Source organism: Pogoniulus pusillus, chromosome 4, assembly GCF_015220805.1.
Source record: "Pogoniulus pusillus isolate bPogPus1 chromosome 4, bPogPus1.pri, whole genome shotgun sequence".
Lineage (NCBI taxonomy): Eukaryota > Metazoa > Chordata > Aves > Piciformes > Lybiidae > Pogoniulus > Pogoniulus pusillus.
In genome coordinates, this window is record NC_087267.1 from 32158965 (window position 1) to 32182117 (window position 23153).

The 23153-nt window shown below is 41.5% G+C and overlaps 1 protein-coding gene across 1 annotated transcript in view; it reads left to right on the forward strand.

The window, feature by feature from the left end:
• Positions 1 to 23153, forward strand: part of COG5 (component of oligomeric golgi complex 5) — a 205206-nt gene that overhangs the window by 115654 nt on the left and 66399 nt on the right. Inside the window, exons 8-10 of the mRNA XM_064142495.1 lie at positions 7435 to 7591; positions 9759 to 9871; positions 10336 to 10413. Of these exons, the coding sequence (XP_063998565.1) occupies positions 7435 to 7591; positions 9759 to 9871; positions 10336 to 10413 (348 nt within the window). The remainder of the gene's footprint in view (positions 1 to 7434; positions 7592 to 9758; positions 9872 to 10335; positions 10414 to 23153) is intronic.

Here is a 23153-nt window from a genome sequence, read left to right on the forward strand (position 1 = left end):
AGAAGTCTGTATTCTCAGGCTTTACATTGTCAGTTTGACCTTTTCACATATTGCTCAGATTTCAGATGAACAGAGTAAAAGACAGATGGGGTGATAATGGGTATAGAGACATAATTCTCTAAGTAGCTGCATTTTTAGGAGTTGTGATATACCAATTAGGTTTTTTTTAATGCATGGGCTTTTGGAAATGAAATACTAAAATCCTGTTTTTGGACTGCAGATGAATTTAATTTGCATTTAATTTCTACTTTTAGTTTTCTGTTATTTTTCCTGCTGTTAAAATAGCTGAGTGATACTGCAAAGCAAGAATTCCCGCACTTAGTAAATTATTAATTCTGCTCAAGAGGTCATTTTGCATTGGCTGTGACTAAGTTGGCTGAGTTTCCTTCACTGCTTACCTGCTTGAGGTCTTTAAATTGAACTTTCCATAACTTCTCCCTTTTTTTGCTTTTAATGTCTGCAAGGGATGCTTTTAGTTGTTAGCTGCAAGTGTTTGCAAACCCTTTCTCAATCATTTGGCCTTCAAGTAGCAGGACATGTCATTAGGTGTAGTAACATTTTCTGTGGGAAATATATTTGAAGGAGGCAGTATGTTTAGTGGTGGCAAGAGCGGAGAAGGAATAAGTAGTGTAAATGAAGATCTGATGAGATTCTCAGCCTTGCAGAGGGGTCTTTTTTTTAAAATTATTATTTGACTGACCTTGTAAAGCTGTACAGTGTTTGAAATTGCAACTGCTATCTCATACATAACAACATGAGCTGTGAACTAAATGTAGAAAAGTAATGGAAGTAGTTCTCAATGTAGTAAATCTACTACTGAATGATTATTTAATACTAAATGCCAGTCAAAGATACTCAGAAGTATCATCCTGGAAACTACTTTTGTCTGTACTCTGGGAGGACTGCAGTAACCTTTTGTATTTCCTGTCAGAATATATGTTAGTTTATGAGTTTCATTATTTTAATGTGTGGCTTGCTCTAGGGCTGTTGTATTTTAATGCTGGTTATTTCTAGATGGCTAGGAAATGTGGCTTTGTTCAAATATTATTTATGTTATTTTTTGCTTGCCACATTGTCAGACCACTCTGTTGAAGTGATAACTGGACTAATTAGTAATTACAGATCCTTCTTCAGCTAAGCAACACATGTCATTCTCTTTTAGTGTGTTGTGCTTTTAGTGCTTGTGTATGGGACATACTAACTATTGTACCACATAAGAGGTAAGGATGTGGCAGCACACTGAAATCACAGCTGTTGAGCAGTATGTACACATATAGCTGTATCTACAGTGGAGACTTTGTGTTTGGTTCCTGCCACAACCTTTCCTGAACAGGATCATCTGTTCCCTATGTAGTGATGAAGATTTTCAGTCAGAGTTGCTGTTTTGATTTTAGTAAGCAAAGCAGGAGTGTTCTTGTGTACATTAGAGCAATGGAATATAATTTCTAAGTGAGGGACTAGTCTAAGTTTGATTTCTCCATATGTGGTGCTTCCAAACCATCATGTGAAAGGACATTTCACCAGTGAGCTGTTCTGACTATATGGCACAGGCACCTAAGAAATTTAACTATGTGACAATTGCCAGCTAATTAATTTGTAACACTACTTCTTTATGAAAGTAGTTGTAATTGTTACAAGTAGTATTGATCATAAATAGAATCATAGAATCAACCAGGTTGGAAGAGACCTCCAAGATCATCCAGTCCAACCTATCACCCAACCCTATCCAATCAACTAGACCATGGCACTAAGTGCCTCATCCAGTCTTTTCTTGAAGACCCCCAAGGACGGTGCCTCCACCACCTCCCTGGGCAGCCCATTCCAATGGGAAATCACTCTCTCTGTGAAGAACTTCTTCCTAATATCCAGCCTATACCTACCCTGGCACAACTTTGGTGATTAACACATCTTCATTTGAGAAGGAACTGGATAGTCCATACTGGTGAGAACCTTGCTTCTTGGGGTCATATGGACAGATTTGCACTAGATAAAGAAGTAATGATGTGGTGTTCCCTAGGACAGCACTGACTGGAGAACATTGATTCCTGTGGTGAATCTCACACCCTGAGAAAGCAGAGTGTGAGTCTGGAAGCTGTATTTGTAGCACTTGAGCCAATTAGTTTTGCCATCATCCAGATTCTTGTTTTTTGGTTCAGCCTTATGCTAGATTCTTCTCGTCCCCAAATTAGCTCAGTGTCATAACTACACGCCCTTGTGAGGAACAGGCTTGCTCATCCAAGCTGCATTTCTAATTATGAAAAGGCATCTTGCTCTTTATTTAGTCATACTTTCAGAAGATTGTTCTGATAATACTGGTGGCAATCATAAAATGAAAGACTACAATGTTGGACATCATAAAATCGTTGCAGTGTTGCAGTTGACAAAAAAAGTCTTGGTTGCATCCTAAGAGATATTTTCAAATTATAAATGTATATCTGTCTTCACAGAATTGTCTTTGTGGGAACACAAGAGACCAAATGGGATTCAGCTCTGTTGAGTCTACTTGAGAGGTGTCCCTGCCCATGGCGGGGGAGGTTGGAGTAGATGATTTCTAAGGTCCCTTCTTAACCTAACCCATTCTATGATTCTGCAGAATGACTGTAAGTGTAATGAGGGACGACATCGAGTCTTGTGGCTTACCCTTGAAAACAACCACATGACATAATTCTGGAAAAAAACATTCATATTTAATGACTACATGGCACTTACCACTCTTCTACTTTATGCTGGTCTGCAAAACCAACTGGGATGGGATAAAATGAATTTGAAATTCTATTAGTAAAATGATAGACAAAATGAGCAAATGTGTTTGGTGTGAACAACTCTGCATAGTTGCTGCTGGATGAGTAGCTAAAACATAAATTGGAACATGCCTATTTTCAAGTGGTGGCTAGTAGAATCATAGAATCAACCAGGTTGGAAGAGACCTCCAAGATCATCCAGTCCAACCTATCACCCAGCCCTATCCAATCAACTAGACCATGGCACTAAGTGCCTCATCTGGTCTTTTCTTGCAGACCCCCAGGGATGGTGACTCCACCACCTCCCTGGGCAGTCCATTCCAATGCCAATCACTCTCTCTGTGAAGAACTTCTTCCTAACATCCAGCCTATACCTACCCTGGCACAACTTGAGACCGTGTCCCCTTGTTCTACTGCTGGTTGCCTGGGAGAAGAGGCCACCCCCCACCTGGCTACAATGCCCCTTCAGGTAGTTGTAGACAGAAGGGTAGTATCACCCTTCTGACCAAGCTATTTAATATATTATCCAAAGGATGCCGAGAAACTATATGTTTTTGAATATTTGTGAAAGTTGCTTTCATGGTAGAACTTGCTTTTGAGCAAGTTGATTTTTTTGGGAAGGTAGTTTCTTTTTCTTCATATGTTGAACTGATGATTCACTGTCTTCCTACACTCCTAAAAATTTGTGGAATTTAGTTCCCATATATCTATAACTTACTATATTGTGACATGCCATATGGAGGAGTGCTTTGAATGGAGAAGGGTGTCGTTAGTGGACTTCATCTCTCCTTAACTTCCTGCTTCATTATAATTTCTTCATCTCTCCTCAGCTCCCAGCAAACTGAAGGTCGCCGTAGTTAATCTTTGATTGGGTAGTGTTATAGGCCTACAGTTTGTAGGGTTGTAGTTTTATTTCACTTGTCTATGGTGGTGTTTATTAGATTATGCTGTGTGGCCAGGAGGAGGTTGCTCTCTTCTCTCAGGTGGCCAGTGCCAGAACGAGAGGACACAGCCTCAGGCTGCGCCAGGGGAGATTTAGGCTGGAGGTGAGGAGAAAGTTCTTCACTGAGAGAGTCATTGGACACTGGAATGGGCTGCCCGGGGAGGTGGTGGAGTCGCTGTCCCTGGGGCTGTTCAAGGCAGGACTGGACGTGGCACTTGGTGCCATGGTGTAGCCTTGAGCTCTGTGGTAAAGGGTTGGACTTGATGATCTGTGAGGTCTCTTCCAACCTTGGTGATACTGTGATACTTTACTAAATGCTGTACTATTTTTCTTGGCCCCCAGCTTTTTTGATGGCCGTGACTTTAAGTTTAGGGCATGTACATAGATATTCTTAGGATGCTAATTTCTTCTGCAGAAGGTTATTTTCTTGCAAGACGCTATCTTGTGAGAAGCAGAATTGTGTCATGCTCTTGCTGTAAGTGCTCATACATAGTAAAAACAGCCTGCTTTATGTTTGGTAAGAACTACTGCCTCTGAGCCTTCATTTACAAAATAATACAAGGGAGCATAGGATCTTATGGACAGAGATTCTAAGGAGAACATTTAAAATTGCTAAGTGTAGTTGCCTGCAGTGTCAGACAACTTGATTATAAAGTACTGCTAATAAACTCATTAAATTCCATCTCAGGAATAGTTAGATTATTTTTCCTTTTGTTCCTGTTGGATTGCTGTTCTGAATATTAGTCTCTAATGTGATGAAAATTATGGCAGTCTTTTGAATCTTGGAAATGTTTAGCTTTCAGCTTTCTCAAATAGAAGGAAAATATTAGGGGCAAATTCTAATAAATAAGGTCTTTTAGCAGTGGCGAATTCTGTAGTACTGATTCTCAAGCTTTTGTCCATTTACCATAAACAGTCTAATTTTGAGATATGTATGCAAGCTTGAAAGCACAGCCATTTGTTTTCTTCCTGCTTTTCAACATTTTCTTTTCATGGAATAATGCTTGTCCCAAGATAGCATATTGTCCAAACCCAGAAGCTAACTGTGCATAAAAAATGCAATTCTCTTAGGATGAGTGGTAAACCAACAATGGACTTCATATGTTCTGTCTGAGGCATGTAAACCACATACTGTTTTTAGTGGAGACAAATACACTATTTATGAAACAATCAAAAAAGATGCTTTATTTTCCATTGTCACTGTTTTAACTTGTCTGAAATTCGTGTTGTAAAAGATAAATATTTAACCTGGAAGCCCTCTGTCAATGGTCATGTCAACAATTTAAAGACAATAAGAAGTCAACTGCATGAACTTTGTTCTACTCTGATTTTAGCTTTGATGATAGACTTGGAAGATATGTTGAGCAGATAGCTATTTTCCATAATGATGTGTTTTGGTTCTTCCCTAACTTTCTAACTTCAAAATGAATTGTTGACAATTTGGGGACAAAATTGATTCTTTTGAAACATAGCTCAGGCTCTGTTACAGCACATTTTTATGTCTTTATTGACAAGCAGCTCTAGAGTTAGTTTGCTGAGCTATGATGTGAGAAATTATTTATGCTTATACTGAAATTATTTATGCTTATACTGCCTGTTTGTAGGAAAGTATTGGTTGTTTTTTCAAGTCTGGATAGTGCTCTATTCACATTTAGATGCTGTTCTGTTTTTTTCTTTATTAATATATGGACATTAGAGTCTGAATAAAACTTGTTTGAGAGCACTTACTGTAGCAGAAAGGTATCAGTTTTACATTATTGACTCTCTGCCTACTTTTATAATTGTATAAATATTCTATGAAAGTTTCAACAGGCAAGACTGGTAAATGAGATGAGTCTATCTTTGCTTTCCTGCCTTTCAGTTTCTTTTCATTCCTTCCAGTTTCTTTTCTTTTTTTTTTCCGCCATCCTCTTTCCATTTATATTTTATTTCTCTTGTTCATTCTATCCCCAAATTTCCTCCTTGCATTGTAATGCTCTTCATTTTCTGACATCCCATTAATCTTCCAGTCTTTATGGCTTACTTGCCCACCTCCACAAGTACACCCACAGGATGCTTAGAAATTTTACAGCATACCCAGTTGTCAAAAAACTAAACCTACAAGTCTCAGGCCCATAATACTGTGCTGGGAATGCTCATTAACTCCCACACTGTTTGGAAAAATAAATTGGTACAGTTAGTATAAGGTCTGAAAACCATAATACATGCCTAATATTCCTTCACTTTCCATTAAACCTGGGAACTCCTCGTTGAAGTTGTGGGGAAGGGGATGGGACTTAGCTATCTTACTTCAGCTGTTGTTCTGATATTTGCAGAAAGCCTAGTAGGAGTGACAAATGTGTAGGTAATAGTGCCATGACCTCTTGCAGGGTACATTTGAGGAGAATGCACTGCTCCTCAATGTATTAGAAGACCTGTTGCAGCAGGGTAATAAACCAGCAAGTGAATCCTCAGCACAGCAGTCACCTCATAGGTTGACTGCTATAGTATCAGTGCAAGCTCCCCACACTTGAAAGGCAGATGATCACACCCTGTTTCTTTCACTCAGGAGCACCTAGATGAAAACACTGTGACCTGAGGAAGATGAAGCAGACCCTTTGCTGCTTCATCTTGCATTGGTCTCGCAGCAGAACCTTTCATTGTTACTGGCTACTGCTGCTGCAGCGGCCAGCAGGAAGAGTGCAGTGGTGTAAGGTCTCGCTGCCAGGAGAGAGTTGAAGTGGGGTTTCTAGTGGAACCTGCCTATGGTCTTAGTTGCTTCTGAGTGCCAGGAGTTCTACCAGATCATCTTTACCGCTGGCAGAAGTCACTAAGAAAAATGACAGAAAACTGTCTAATGTGTGTGTGATCAAGTGATCACCCCCTCTACTAAGTGCTTGTGGATGCTAAATAAAAAAGCAGTATTCAGTAGGGGATGACAATGCTTACTTTCCAAAGGCAATAATTTGAGGCTTTTCTCTTGCTAAATAGCACTCATGACAGTATTTAGTGTTGATCAGTGAATTATCACCAGATTTATTGTTAATCAAAGGTCTCTTAAACAATGGACCTGGACAATTTTTTTTTGATAATTCTCTCTCTCTTGTGAATTCTTGGAAAACTGAACAATGCAGAGACTCTTGGCTTTTTTTTTTTTTTTGGGCTTTGGAAGTTATCACTGTGTAATTTTGCACTCTTACTTCTGCTGTGAAGAAGATGAAGTTGCCAGCATTAGAAATAGAAATGTAGAAATGCAAGCTGAAATTCTCCAGTAGTAGGGGCTTGACCTGGTCACCTCTGCTTGTCCTTGTGTAGTTGTTGTTTTGGGTTTTTTTTAAGTCTGCATCACATTTAATGAACTGTTTAATACTTAAATGACTGTTAGAAATGCTACACATTAAAACAATATTACTATCTACACCATAGCTGAATACAGCTATGTAGTGTAACTAACCTTGGAATTACTGCATCCCTACTGGTAACCCACCCCAAGTTATATGTTGCCAGCTGTGCTCCCAGTTCCTTTCTTTCTGTTCTTACTATTCAGAGGATAGCACCAAAAGAAGCTAAGAATTAATGGAAATCAGTCCTCTCCTTTACTCTCTGTTTTGCAGTAAGGATGCCAGATATTTAATGTTAAAAGAAATTAATTAGCAGACTGAACTTAAAAATGAGCTGGCCTAGTAAAATGATGCTTCATCATTAAAAAAAAACCCTCTATAGCTTTATAGTTAAAGATTGTAATTGACTTTTTTATTCTTCTTTCTCTAGAATCCTACTCAAGTGGGAACTGCTCTTCAGGTTTTCTATAACCTTGGGACTTTGAAGGATACCATTGCTACTGTGGTGGATGGATACTGTGTAGTCCTAGAGGAGAACATAAAAAATGCTTTGGATATCAAAGTATTGACTCAAACTGTTACAAGGGGTAGGAGAATTTTAATTTTTTTTTATTACAGTAGTATGCTGTTAAATGGAAGAAAACCTAACATCCAAGCCTATCGTAGCAATGTTTCCCTGCTTGCTTTAACCAACAGAGGGTGGGAGTAGGTATGTCTCAGAAATACTCTAATACAAACCCAAAATTCGGTTTGTCTATTATAACTGGGCTCAGAAGTTTTCTTTTATCCCTCATCCCTCCCCTCATTTTGTCTGACCTGACCAGAAAATTGACATTAGTTTACAACTTTGCAGCATTTTTTTGTATATTGCCATGGAAAGATAAATTGAACTTCTGCTTTGTTTGTGTTGATGGAAGGATCATGTTTACAAAATTATTTGCAAGCAATGGAACAAGCCTGAAATTACATTGTGATGCTTTTGTCAGATAGACATCATCTGAAAGCAGTATATTAAATATGAAGGAATGTTGCATTATTAATCATTTAGTTCCCACATGTTAGCTCAGATACCACAGAGTAATGAGGAACCAGGCCAGCAGGCACATTTGTACTTTCACAATATAAACATTTAAAACTGAAAAAAAAAACCCCACTTTGGAAAAGTTGGGAGTCCAAAACCATAATCCCTGGCATAATAAAGAAATGTAGCCTCTCCAAAAAAATGTGATGGTTTAGAAACTGCATGCACTTCATCTGGAATACCACTTTTTTTTAGAAGTTCACTCATGCATTTTGAGTCCTGAGTTGATAATACCTGTATTTTTCACAACTACATACAGTCTCTGTCATTTCACACAGTATCACAGTATCATCAGGGTTGGAAGAGACCTCACAGATCATCAAGTCCAACCCTTTACCACAGAGCTCAAGGCTAGACCATGGCACCAAGTGCCACGTCCAATCCTGCCTTAAACAGCCCCAGGGACAGCGACTCCACCACCTCCCCAGGCAGCCCATTCCAGTGTCCAATGACTCTCTCAGTGAAGAACTTTCTCCTCACCTCCAGCCTAAATCTCCCCTGGCGCAGCCTGAGGCTGTGTCCTCTCGTTCTGGTGCTGGCCACCTGAGAGAAGAGAGCAACCTCCTCCTGGCTACAACCACCCTTCAGGTAGTTGTAGACAGCAATAAGGTCACCCCTGAGCCTCCTCTTCTCCAGGCTAAACAATCCCAGCTCCCTCAGCCTCTCCTCGTAGGGCTTGTGCTCAAGGCCTCTCACCAGCCTCATTGCCCTTCTCTGGACACGCTCAAGCATCTCAATGTCCCTGCTAAACTGGGGGGCCCAGAACTGAACGCAGTACTCAAAGTGTGGTCTAACCAGTGCAGAGTACAGGGGCAGAATGACCTCCCTGCTCCTGCTGACCACACCATTCCTGATGCAGGCCAGGATGCCACTGGCTCTCTTGGCCACCTGGGCACACTGCTGGCTCATGTTCAGGTGGGTATCAATCAGCACCCCTGGATCCCTCTCTGTTTGGCTGCTCTCCAGCCACACTGACCCCAGCCTGTATCTCTGCATGGGGTTGTTGTAGCCAAAGTGCAGCACCCAGCATTTGGAGCTATTGAACACCATCCCATTGGACTCTGCCCATCTGTGCAGGCGGTCAAGGTCCCGCTGCGGAGCCCTTCTGCCCTCCAACCCAGTCACATCTGCCCCCAGCTTGGTGTCATCTGCAAACTTGCTGATGACTGACTCCATGCCCTCATCCAGATCATCTATGAAGATGTTAAAGAGGATGGGGCCCAGCACAGATCCCTGAGGGACACCACTAGTGACAGCTGCCAGCTGGATGTGGCACCATTCACCACCACTCTCTGGGTCCGGCCCTCCAGCCAGTTCCTAACCCAGCACAGAGTGTTGCCATCCAAGCCACGGGCTGACAGCTTAGCCAGCAGTTTGCTGTGGGGGACAGTGTCAAAGGCTGTCACTTCACTATTACAGCCTGTAACAGTGCTGATTGGCATTGCCTTGGCATTTCTGTGGAAATCTAAACTGGCAGGGCAGGTAATAATGACTGAACTTCAGTTTAGCTGACTTTTCAGTTTGGACACCTGGGGCCATTCACAGAGATCTGTTCTGAACCTCTTTTATGTGGGTTTGTCAGAGTACTTAGAGATCTATATTTCCAATGTATTAGTTTTCACATGTGAAAGCTGAAATGTGCTACTGTGTGTTTAAAAAACCCCAACATTTAGGTGGCCCTGGTAGAGCTGCAATGCCAACACCTGGGAACACAGCAGCTTTTCGAGCAGCCCTCTGGACGAACATGGAGAAGCTCATGGATCAGATCTGTGCTGCTTGCGGACAGGTACTCAGCAACTGATGCATGCTTGCCTAGCCATGCAGTTTTGCATATGTCCTGGGTTTGGCTAGGATAGGGTTAATTTTCTCACAACAAGATGAGTTGGACCACAGGCAAGATAGGCCCCTGAGCCAGTCAATATGATGTCATCTCAGCTGTATAAGGGGAGGGCTGGTGCTGGGAGATGCCACAGGTTTTTGAGTGCTAGCAGCTGTTTGGGTGAGATTGTTACTCATGTGTTTTGTGTATTACTTCATTAGCACTATTGTCAGCCCTGGTGTTCCTTCGTTCTTGGTATTGTTCTATGGGGTTTTGAATTTTTCTCCCCATTTTCCTTCCCATCCCATCAGGAGTGGGGGAGTAGTTGTGTTAGCGGCCATGTAGGGCTCAGCTGCCATCTGGACCTAAACCAAGACAGGACAGAAGATGTTAGATGTCACTTACTCCTCTCAACACATTCTTCTTTGCAGGTTCAGCATTTGCAGAAAGTATTAACAAAGAAAAGAGATCCAGTGTCTCATGTTTGCTTCATAGAGGAAATAGTTAAGGTAAAGTTTTAATTTTGCTGAATGTGCTTTAGTAATTCTGTTAAGGAAAATGTGATGAGAAGATGCTTTTGTTTGCAATTTTACAGTTCTGTAAAAAGTTTGTAATTAATGAGAAAGCACTGAAAAGCAAACTAACATTGAAAGCTGTATTTACAGTCTGTGGGTTACATCTGTAGGGTGTCAACATGTTCTTTTTGTAACAGTTTCTTTTGTTTTCTTTAAAGCAATCTGATAAGACACCACTGTCAGTTTTTATTACTGATCATTAATGTCATTCTGTAAAATACCATGTGATTTGAGTAATTAATTAAGTCTGTTAGTTTGCATAGGGGAATGCATCTTCATCCAACACTTTCAGACATCTGTTTCTTTACTGGTTGGCAATTTCTTCCATGAAAAAGTAGTCATTCTTTTGAATACTTACTCTTTTTCATTCAGTTGCATTATTCCAAATATGAATGCAAAACAATTTGATTAATGGCCTTCTTCAGTGTTAGGAACAGAATTGCTGAAGCTATCTCATCTACCTTAGTAGATGAGAAGAAACAGAAACAGAAGATGTTTGTGCAGACATCTTTTGTTCTGTGTATATGGCTGGATTTTTAATTTACAATTAATTTTTAATTTAAAAGAATTTAGCATTTTAAATATATTGAGAAAACTCTTTGTATGTAAATGTGCTGTATTAACCTGCAAGTAACGAAGGTTAATACAGCATTTATCTGTCCTTTAAACTCATCTCCAAAAGATGGTGTGGAGGCATTTCCAGCTTCTCTTCCTATATTGTAAAAAAAATCCAAAAAGCAAACATAAAACACCTCAAAAAGTTTACAGGATATTATCATATTAATTAAAAAAATGGATTGCTGCCTAGGTGAAGCCCTTTGGTAGATCAGTATGTTAAAGGGCAAACACAGAAACTTAGAGACAGAAGGAGAAACACTAGGAGGCTCAGGAAAATTTGAATGGAAAGGGAGCTTAGATAAATGAGCTCTCAGGGTTCATGAGTGGCTCCCACGCTGAGCCTGGCCTGCTCACTTTCACTTTTCCCTTTTGTAGAATAGCACTCGAAAAGGGGGTGGTAGTCTTTCCATTTATTGAGGATGATGATAGAAGAAAGCCAAAGGAAATCTTTTATCATCCTGGAGAATAAATGAACAGGGAAAATCGATCTCAGTAGTAGGTGGGTGCAGAATAAGGAAAAACTTGTTTGAGAGTAGAATACAAGATGCTGACTGTCACATACCAAGCATTTTCCATGATCTCTCTGATTGCCCTTCCCTTTGACTCTGTACTGCAGGATTGCACCACATCACATACCCATCTATTTGTTTCTCCACAGTTACCACTGTTTCAATTTGTTTGATGTTCAGCAGGTGTTTTGGTGTAGTATAACACTAAACTGGACAGTTGTTGTTCTTGGTAAGGCAGCTAAAGAGCAGTGGTATATGTCCCTGTGTGGTGCTACCAGAGCTCTCTTACCGTGACATGGTGCTGCTGATGATAGCAGTGGTGCTTCTTACTTGAGATGCTTCAGTGTTTTTCCTGGCTCTTCTTGGAGTTACACCATTTGTTCTTGTGTCCCATGAAAAGGTTTTGGCACCTGCTTGCAGATGAGTGAAGTCACACCAAGCTGTTGTTTAGACAAAACCAGACAAGCACTACATCTTGCTGAAATACAGGGGTGTATGTACAGTGTATGTATGGGACTGTACGAATTACGGTGTACGTTGAAAATAGATCTAAGGAAGATTCCATCTTGCATAAACCAAATTCGAAACAATATAACTTCTTAAGCAAGTGTTCTGGAGAGGGAGAGAAGTTAGATTTTCTTGACTCTATTCGATTCACTAATAAACTGAGCAAATGAACAAAACAAACTAAAGGTACTAACGTTATACCCATTTGCTAGGGCTGCATGCCCACGCCAGAAGATAGGAAAACGAATCATCCACTCTACAGTCTGTGCACTAATTAATGTTACTGATGTCAACATTATTATTGTAGTCATCTTCTGCAGCTGCTGCAGTACCACTTTGCCTGTCCATCTGCTTCCTTGTTTTGATTACTGCAGTACAAGTATCATACTAGGAAGTCTAAGAGAGGAGGAGACCCAGCCTTTATAAAACACAAGTCCTTTAATAGCAAGGAAGCTACTTGCCTTTGCCTCCACCCACCCCATCCCTCCTCTCCCCTTTTTTTTGTTTTAATCATTCTCCTGCTTTTCCTTTGGGGATTTTTTGTGTCTTTTTCTCAACAGATCGTGCAGCCTGCTGTTTTTCTAATTCTGTATTATGATCTCAGTCATGTGCCTCTTGCTTTCTGGCCTCCTAATTACCTGTCACTATAATAATATTTAGAAGTGTTGTATCAAAAAATGTCATTTTAAAAACGTTAATCAAGAGATGATGAAACTGAGGCACAGGACTTGTAAAATTTATATGTAGTGGAATTCATCAGGAGGGTAATGACAACACTCAAATGTTTTTTTACACTATGGTTTCTCTTACTGAATTAGTTTCCCTTTTTTTCCACCATTAGATGTGGCAAAGATTTAAGTGCTATATCCAGGCTTACATGAATATCATGGAAAATTCTTGGGATTAAATCTACACTGCTCTTTTTTCCACCTCTTCTCTTTGCAGATCTAGATTTTGGTAGTTTTACTTTGCCACAATGAGAAATGAATGCAATTTTGTAAAGAAATCATTCACTCAGAGCACATTATAAAAAATGTTAAATTTCATACTAGTAATGTGCTACAAATTAATTATTAAATATAATTTTAAGGAAAGTATGAGATAAATGAGAAGTACTTTTAAGAATGAATGAACAATTTTGTGTTTTTCTTCTTCCTATGAAAATAGACCTTTAATGGCTACATTTTAGTTGAGAATTCAGAATTAAGTTCTGATATATAGTTTTGGGGAACATTATTAGAGATGTAATTATATACATATTTTTAAAGGTAAGTGTACTGTTTTCGTAATGTTGAGGGTAAGAATTCAGATTATAAATAAGATTTAAACATTGTAGAACTGATATTTTTGTTCTTCTAATAACTAGTTATTTATGTAACTTCTTTCAGTTGCTTAATTCACTGTTAGAGAGCTGTTAGGTTATTCCCGTTTATTCTGGTTTTTTGTTTCTCTTTCAATGTGCAGTGACTAATTCTGCCTCAGCTGTTGTGATACCTAAACTAAGTGTAAGTTGCAGCAGAATGTGTCTTCCTATGACAGCCACCTTCCTCATTAGAGATAAGAATCCCTTGAAGCCCCTTGTAAAAGAGTTGAGAATTGTCTCTGATATGTATTTTGAGTCCTTCATTCCTGTGTAGGCAACAGAGAACAGTTCAAAGTAAGAACAGCCTTAAACACAGCAAATCATTTTTGTGTGTTGGGGGAGAGTTGGGGTCGTCAGTAGGTGAGCTGGGCAAAAAAGTAAGAGTTGTAGGGAGTGTTGTTACGTACTTTGTGGAAGGCTCATGTCATTGCCTCTCCTGATGAATGTTTAGTGAGTAATAAGGCTATTTTCTGTGTGGTCAGCAATGGCAATATGAGATGTTAGCAGTACAGAAGGAAATGTCCCCAATTTTTACATAAAAAGATAAAATGTTTATTGCCCAAAGTGTACTACTTATTCACCTTTGTATTTCTCCCCACTGTCTAAACTTGTTAAAAATGTTTTTGGTTTGAATTTTTTCTCATTTAATATCATATATTCTCATTACGTTGACTTAATCTAAATACTGCCTTAAGTGAACTCAGAAAGTAATCTGGTTTTTACCTATTATTACAAGTTTCTGATTTACTTTCTTATTTTTAAGTAGAAGAAAATTTCCATTACTTGCATGTAATTTCTATTGTGGTTTCTGTTTATTCCTTAAGCAGTAACAGGGTTCTTTGTGGAGATCAAAACGCAGGTGGAAGAGCAGGTTTTTGATCCCCAAAATATCCAACTTATAAGTTATCCTGCTGTGAATTCAGTTGCAAGTTTTTTGAGGCCTCTCAGGTCAGAGTTTGCACAGATTTTTTTAATGACAGTTAATTTTCTCTAGAACATTAAGTCTGCTTCTCTGACAAAAATGCACAGCTGTAAATAAAAGGGATGATCTCGAGGTTCTGTGGGTTAATAGGTTATAATGACCTTTACTTTTTCACTTCTGGTTTGGTGGAATTTGTGCAAATTGCACAGATTAAGTCAGTTGATTTTCAGTCAGCTTGCTATTTGCAAAATAATGCATTTGCCAAAAGCGACACCTCCTACTGTCCTTGTTAGTTTTACCTGAATAACTACAGGCTGGGCTGGATGGGGTATGTAGTGGTTAAGGTGAAAGCGTAGTTTGAGTTGCTGCTGTACATACTAAATCACTTTTCTGGATAGATGATGTCAGGTCATTAGGGTAGCTAGTGGGTTTTGGGAACCCTAAACTCATTTACTTTCAGTTGATGCATACCTTGCAGGATTATGGGAGCATTAGTTAACTTTTGAAGAAGTTTTGAAGATACAGGGCGCTGTTTAAGTATTTTTGGTCCTTATAGATAAGATTTACTGAGGAATCACTTAAAAATCCTACTATCCTCATAATGAGAATACAAGAACAATCTTAACTTTATTTTCTAGTTAAGAGGTTTTTTGTTTTTCTTTTTTAAACTCCACATTTTGTTTCCTTTGTCAGCTGCATAAAGACAGCTTTTAAATGTTGCATTGCTGCTAGAAGTCTAGAAACACCTTGGGTACAAACTAATCAACTCAGTGTAATGAAATTCTGTGCCCTGCAGTAAACAAAAGAAAACACAAGGTAATTTTTAAAATCATTGACATCTGTTCACCTGCAATGTTGTGAAGGATTAACCCTCCTGGGAGGGTGGATCTTGAACCTGGCCCCAGGTGTAGTGGTTAGCCCACTCCCTCTTCCTGTCTAGCCCCATATAAAAACAGAGGAACTTCCTGTCTCACCTGCCTGCCTGTTTGCTGCCACCTTGTTGCTGTGCTCCTTTCTTAATGCATGGTCGTCCTTCCATGTGGTGGGCAAATCCTGAAAATCTACCTCCATCCATTACCATCAATCTGGTTGCATATATATATTTTGTATCTTTGGGTTTTTTTTTCCCTTCCCTATACCTCTTTGTAACTCCCCTACCTTACATACCTTCTATTTATTGTTAAAGGTTTTTTTTTCTTCTTTAACTTCCAAACCAAAGTGAGACTATTTATTTGGGTGTGCTTTACCTTTTCCTCTCTACATCTAATTCCTCTCTTTCCAAACTGGGGGAGAATCATAGAATCAACCAGGTTGGAAGAGACCTCCAAGATCATCCAGTCCAACCTAGCACCCAGCCCTAACCAATCAACTAGACCATGGCACTAAGTGCCTCATCCAGTCTTTTCTTGAAGACCCCCAGGGACGGTGCCTCCACCACCTCCCTGGGCAGCCCATTCCAATGGGAAATCACTCTCTCTGTGAAGAACTTCTTCCTAATATCCAGCCTATACCTTGTATTGGTTCTGTTAGATATATTTTGAGTCATTGGGAAATTTAAACTAGAAACAAGACAATTTGGTGTCTCGGTGTGGAGCTAGGTACAAAATAATTATTTTTAGACAGGATTTGGAAGTTAAAAATGGATGTTTTAAGAGTTTTAATAATTATGGCTTTTAGCTGGCTGTTTTGGAGCTGGATATATAAATTCATGATGTATCACATAGTCTGGATAGTAAATGAAATGGTATTTGACTATTTTAAAGGGCATACCTATGTGACTGTATGTGTATTTAGTGGATTCTGTTGGAAACTTTATTGGGTTTAGGAATGCATTTGATACATGGAATCACTCTGAGAATGTGTGCTGGGACACTCAAGATCCAGATACTTTGGGGATACTTCCTAGCAGTATTTGCATTATGTTTAGATGTGATTCAGGGAGGAATTCTCACTATCCTAGCTTGGACCGCATGGCAGCTGTGCGTAGCCACCATAATTAGGACATTCAGTAAAGAAATAAACAGGAGGAGGGCAGGCCCACCTGGTAACTGCCAATGTGGCAGGTGTCAGTGCAGCAGTGCTCAGACTGGTGCTCATAGCAGAACTGCAACCCCGCATGACTCACCGAACTCAAGCGGCAGCACGGTGGTCAGCGATGGGCTGACTCCTGTCCCAAACACAGTTCCACCCGCAGCCGTGCCCAACCAACCAGCTGCTCCTATGCATTCAATCTGTCTGGCTCCTGTCACCGCTCCAGGAAAAGCTACAGAAAATGGACAGACCTCTCCCAGACTCGGATCTAATGGCAGCTCCACTGGAGCCAGCACCCTCCAGCAAAATGCACCAGACGAAAGCAAATCTGATCCCGAGGTAATCACAATCACAGCTATGCCTCGAAAGGAAATTAGGCAAACATGACAGGATTATTCAAGAGCAAACAGCCAGTCTCTATTGGCCTGGGTCTTGAGGGGCTGGGATGCAGGGGCAGAGACAGTGGAATTAGACTAGAGAGAAGCCAAACAGTTGAGGTCTTTATCAACAGATGGGGACATCGATAAAGAGCTGGGGAGGCTAGATGGCATGCACTTTGGGCCTGACTCCTCACAGCTGTAAGACACTGGCACCCCTCAAAAGGTGACGTAATCTTCCATCCTCTTAAGTGGGCAAATACGGACAGGGGATCATGTACTTAAGACAAATAGCTGTCCAGGAAATAATCTATGGAAATGGCTAACTGCCTTTGGACTCTGACAGTGTCTGCATGAAGCATCTCTGTTAAAGAAGCTGACCCAAGGTGCCCCTTCCACCTATGCACGTATGCTGGGAGGACTGCTTTTGGGCAGAGATCTTAACAATCTCCCAGCTGTCAGTGAATTTGTTAATGGTCTGAGGCAGTTTGAAGATAGTGTCTCCAAAAAGGCTCTAATATCAGCTGTGGAAACCCTGACTAGAGATAGGAATGAACTTAAGGCCTTTGTCTCTGAATTGAAGAAGGGAGAGGACACTTACTCTTCACCTTCTGAATGGGTACAGGTTTCAGCTGTCAGAAGCACACATCCTTGTACTTCTTCTCCTTGTAGGAGACCAACCCAAACCAGACAGGGGACATCTCGGGGCTCACTGTGGAGAATTCTCTGTTACATGGACAGATGGCATAGCCAGCCCACCTCAGCTCTATGGGCCAGAGTAAGGGAACTGCAGGGTGCAAACACTGGGAATAACTCCTCCAGAAGAGGGGCTGCTTCGGTGTCCCACAGACAATCATCTCGCCCGAGGGGTGGTTCTTCCAGCACCTCAGGTCCACATGCTTCAAGTGGTAACCATGTTCAGCATTAGAGGTGCCCTGTCTCCAGCCAGGTGGAGAACAGGGATAACAGAGTATACTAGGGTGTGTTTGTGAAATGGCCTGGCACTTCTGAAGCAAAGAAGTACCAAGTTTTGGTGGACACAAGTGCTCAGTGCACTCTGATACCCTCAAGCCACAGAGAGACAGAACCCATGACAATTTCAGAAGTTGCAGGAGAGTCCCAAGAGTTGACAATGCTGCAGGCTGAGATAAGCCTCACCATGAATGCGTGGGAGAAGCACACCATAGTGACTGGTCCTCATGCACCTTGCATCCTTGGTGTTGACTTTCTGCGGGAAGGGTATTTTAAGGACCTGAAAGGGAACAAGTGGGCTTTTGAGATAGCAGCTATAGAGACTGCAGACAAAGAGCAGTCTGTCATGTCTGGCCTGTCAGATGACCCTTCCGTGGTTGGCACACACAAGGTGCAGGGAGTAAAATTACCAACTGCTTCTCACATAGTACACTGCAGGCAATACTGAAGATGAACAGAGACTCCCTGCTGCCCATACACCAACTGATTTGCCAGCTGGAGAAGCACTGTGTTATCAGCAAGACTCACTCACCCTTCAACAGCCTGATATGGCCAGTGCAAAAGGAGACTGGGGAATGGAGACTGACCTGGACTTCAGAGGCCTGAATGAAGTGACTCCTCCAGTCAGCACAGCTGTGCCTGATATGTTGGAGCTTGAGTACGAACTGGAATTGAAGGAGGTGAAATAGTATGCTACTGTTGACATTGCTAATGCTTTCTTCTCCATTCCCATTGTACAGGAGTATAGAACACTTTGTTTGCTTTCACCTGGAGAGGTGTCCAGTGCCACTGGAACAGACTACCTCAGGGGTGGAAGCAGAGCCATACAATCTGCTGCAGCATGATACAGACAGCACTGAAGAAGGATGGAGCTCCATCAATGACATCTTTGTATGGGGTGAGACAGCAGAGGAGGTCTTCAAGAAGGGTGAGAAAATCATCAATACCCTGTTGGATGCTGGTTTTGCCATTAGGAGAAGTGAAATGAAAGGGCCTGCCAGAGAAATCCAGTTTCTGGGAGTTCAATGGCAAGATGGCTGCTGCCATATCCCTGTGGATGCTGTGAATAAGGTAGCCTCTATGGTAGAACCCATTGACAATAAAGAGACACAATCCTTCTTCGGGTTTGTGGGTTTTTAGAAGATGCACATTCTTGAGAGCAGTCAAATCATGAAGCCCCTTTTCAACATAACCAGAAAGAGAAATAACTTTGAGTGGGAACCTCTCAAAATGCTTGGTGGCATTTGACCAAATGAAACAAGAAGTGGTCCATGCTATGGCCTTGAGACCAGTTTGAACTGGCCCAGAGATTAAGAACATACTCTAGACTACAGCCAGTGAGAATGGTCCTACCTGGAGATCATGGCAAAAAGCTCCTGGAGAAACGTGAGGCTATCCACTTGGGTTCTGGAGCAAAGCATACAAAGGCTCAGAGAATAGCTACATCCCCATGGGATAAGAAATTCTAGCTGCCTGTGAGGGAGTTCAAGCTGCTTCTGAGGTGATTGGAACGGAGTCACTACTTTTAGCTCCAGGACTTCCAGTCCTGACTTGGATGTTTAAAGGAAAGACTCAACTTCACACCATGCCACAGATGCCACTTGGAGTAAGTGGATGCCTCTTATAACCCAGAGAGCTAAAACAGGGACCCTTGAATGCCCAGGTATTGTGGAAGTGATCACCAACTGGCCAGAGGGCACTGACTTCGGAGTGCCACCAAAAGAGAAGGCAGTGACTCGTGCTGAGGAAGCTCCCCCATACAGTGACCTTCCTGATAATGAAAAGAGATCCGCTCGCTTTTTCCGCAGATGAATCTTGCCATCTTCTAGGCAGTAAGTGGAGGTGGAAGGCAGCTGTCTGGAACCCGACACACAGAGTTGCAGAGGCAAGAGATGGAGAAGGCGAATCCAGCCAATTTGCTGAGGTAAAAGCCATCCAGCTGACTCTGCACATTGCAAAATGAGAACAGTGGCCAATGCTCTACATCTACACCGCCTCATGGATGGTAGCAAATGCCTCATGGGGGTGGCTGAAGGAAGGAAAGCAAAATGATTGGCAAAGAAAAAGGAAACTGATTTGGGCTGCTGCTATCTGGAAAGACATTTCTGCATGCCTGGACAAACTGCCGGTTAAAATCCGACGCATCAGTGCTCACATCCCTAAGAGCAGAGCCACTGAAGAGTAACAGTACAACCACCGAGCTGTCTTGGCTGCCCAGATCTCCCAAACAGATCTGGACTGGAAGCATGAAGGTGAATGGTTCTTAGCTCAGTGGGCCCGTGACATGTCTGGCCACCAAGGAAGAGATGTCATGTACCAGTGGGCCCATGACAGGTCAGTGGGTATGCCCATGGATGCTGTAGTCCAGGTAATCCATGACTGTGACATCTATTTTGCCTTAAAGCAAGCTAAGCACATGAAACCTTTTGTGGTACAGGGGACAGTGATCAAAATACAAATATGGGGAGACCTGGCAGATAGATTACATCACTCTGCCTCGATCTCGCAATGGCAAACACTGTGTGCTAACCGTGGTGGCTGGAAACCTATCCAGTACTTCATGCCACTGCCTGCAACACTATTCTGGGCCTGCAGAGACACATCTTATGGAGACATGGTACCCCGGAGAGAATTGACCCATTTCAAGAACAACCTTGTAAGCAATTGGGCAAAATAACATGGGATCAAATGGGTTTACCATATTCCATACTATGCACAAGCTGCAGGAAAAATTGAGTGTCACAATGGCCTGCTGAAAACCACCCTGAAAGCTCGGGGGGGAGTGGGGGGTGGAACTTTCAAAAACTGTGAGAAACACCTAGCAGAAGCCACCTGGCTAGTGAATAGCAGAGGATCAGTTAACCAAGCTGGTCCTACTCAATCTGCCCTATTGCCTACAGTTGAGGGTGATGGAGTTCCTGATCTGTGAAAAAAATCTATTGGAGAAAACTCTGTGGGTTGCTCCTGCTTCTGGTGGGGGCAAACCTATCAAAGGGTTGGCATCTGCTGAGGGTCCTGTTCACACATACTAGCTAATGCTTGAAACGTGCAAAGCTGTTAAATCATTTGCATTGTTCCTTTATTGTCAGAAAAAAAATATTTAGACTGTCCTTTAAATGTCTTCTGTTTTTAGAACAACATTTGCAAGTAGCATATTTCTTGATGGCAGAGTCTTTGATTACAGATAGAAAACATTGTATGTATTAGTATGCAAGCCCTGTTTTCAGGATCCTGCTGCAACTAGCTGCATGGTAATATTCACTATATTGTTTTACATTTCAAAGAGCCTTTACAATGAAGATGTTTTTTACATTCTACTCAAAGTATCAAAATTTCTACTGGGAAAAATACATTGGAAGTGATTGTTATGAAGTAGGAGACAGTTTTGAATCAGTAGGTCACATTTATTATTTGAATGTTAGAATAGCTATTTTAGACACAAATATGATAATTCACAGATGGGAAATTATACTCATTAAGTTCTAAATTTACAGTGTGGAGGAAATAGATATTTGTAAAAATAAATGTATGTCTTTTCAGCATCTTCTTGCATCCTTGTGTAATACTGAATAAGTGGGCTACTTTAATTCTCATTCCCCGAATTTAGATTTAATGTCAGATGCTAAATAGTTGTATTAAGAACAGAGCTCAAGAGATTTCATTTCAGTAATAGCAAAGTTAATTACTGCTTTGATAAACTGCTCTGGTTTTATGGTTTGAGATTTTTAAATCAGTTATCCATGCTGAAGCATTAATGTTGTTGTAGATCTTCCAATATCTTTGCTGTCAAGGTACTCAGGCCACTATTGTTCAGTGGTTTGTTAACTTAGTAGCTGTTACTGAAAATGGGTTATACTTTTTGAACTATGAAATCAAGTCACTTCCATGAGAGTAAGTGGGAAGAGGTTTAGTGCCACAACAGGGGACGGGGAGACTCTTGGATGCCAAGAAAGTTCCGTTTATTGTAACAAATCCATGATCTTTTATAGGCAATACAGTGCTATTCTATACAGAAGGCTCTTAGTGATTGGTTCATTAAGCTTCTCGTGTATACTGCTGATTGCCTGCTCTAACTCATCTTCTTGCTAAGATTCCACAACTTCTGCCTAGCTCTAACTTCTAAGTAACACAGCAAGACTTGTAACATAAACAGGTCAGCATGTCATAAATTCCTTCTTCTTATCAGTTTAGTATGTGTTATCCTACACATCTCTAGCCCAAGGTTTATGTTGTAACTCCTCCAAGGCTATCAGTTGTTCCTGGCTAACAGTGCGTAACCCTGCAGTTTAGTATATGTATTCTCTGTCCTGGAGTCCTGTATACCCCTAAATTCCTCTCCCTCTGTGGCTTGAATGGGAGAGGAAAATCTGCCTGTTTCCCCCCGCCGCCCCACCCCCCCATGCTCTGCAGGTGTGAAGGGGGTGAGCAAAAGGCCCTTCCGGCACGAGGGGTGCCCGTGCAGTGCCCGCGCTGGAATCAGGCTGGGATTGGCTGTGGTCTTCGCGCCTAGGCAGTGGTAACTCCTCTTTGTCTAGGAAGGGTATAAATACTGGGGGACTTCCCGCCTTTGGGGTTCCCGCCATAGAGGCTGCTTCACCCACTAACGCCTATTAAGGTCCTAACAACCCTCCTGCGGCTTCTGAAAGAGAACCCGAGGAGACGAGCAGCAGTCCAGCCTTTTCAGCCAGCCTGGCCCTGAGTCGTTTGGCTTAGCTTTATTATTAAGAAAAGCGCTATAATTTAATAGCTAAAAGCCTTTTCCAACTTCTGACTTCCAAAATAGTCAAATTATCTATGGCGTCCTGTAGATTTTCTCAAACGAGCTGAATCTGATAATTAAAACTAAATTAATTTCTATATGTAGTTTTGGGGGGAGAGTTTTCAGGAAAATAAAATAACTCTATTTTTATATAAATTCCTGACTCGGCCACATTAATTCCCTGCCTCCACAACATTCTCTCAGCCTGTATTTTTTTTTGTCAAAGATAATCCCATAGTCCTGGAAACAAGCGACATTAAGTATCAGTGTTATAGAATGCTTCTCCTTCCTTCTTGAGAAGAATGCGTGCCTCTGCTTCTCTGAGAGTTTGTGTGCCGGAGATGGCTTCTAGCTGGCAGGGAATTTTGCAATGCGTCATGAGGCCTGCAATGGGGAAGGAAGCTTTGGCCTTTGATCTGTTGGAAGGTAGGAGAGCCCTGCAGAGGGACCTGGACAGGTTGGATGGGTGGGCAGAGGCCAATGGGATGAGATTTAACAAGGCCAAGTGCAGGGTTCTGCACTTTGGCCACAACAACCCCAAGCAGTGCTACAGGCTGGGGACTGAGTGGCTGGAGAGCAGCCAGGAGGAAAGGGACCTGGGGGCACTGATAGATAG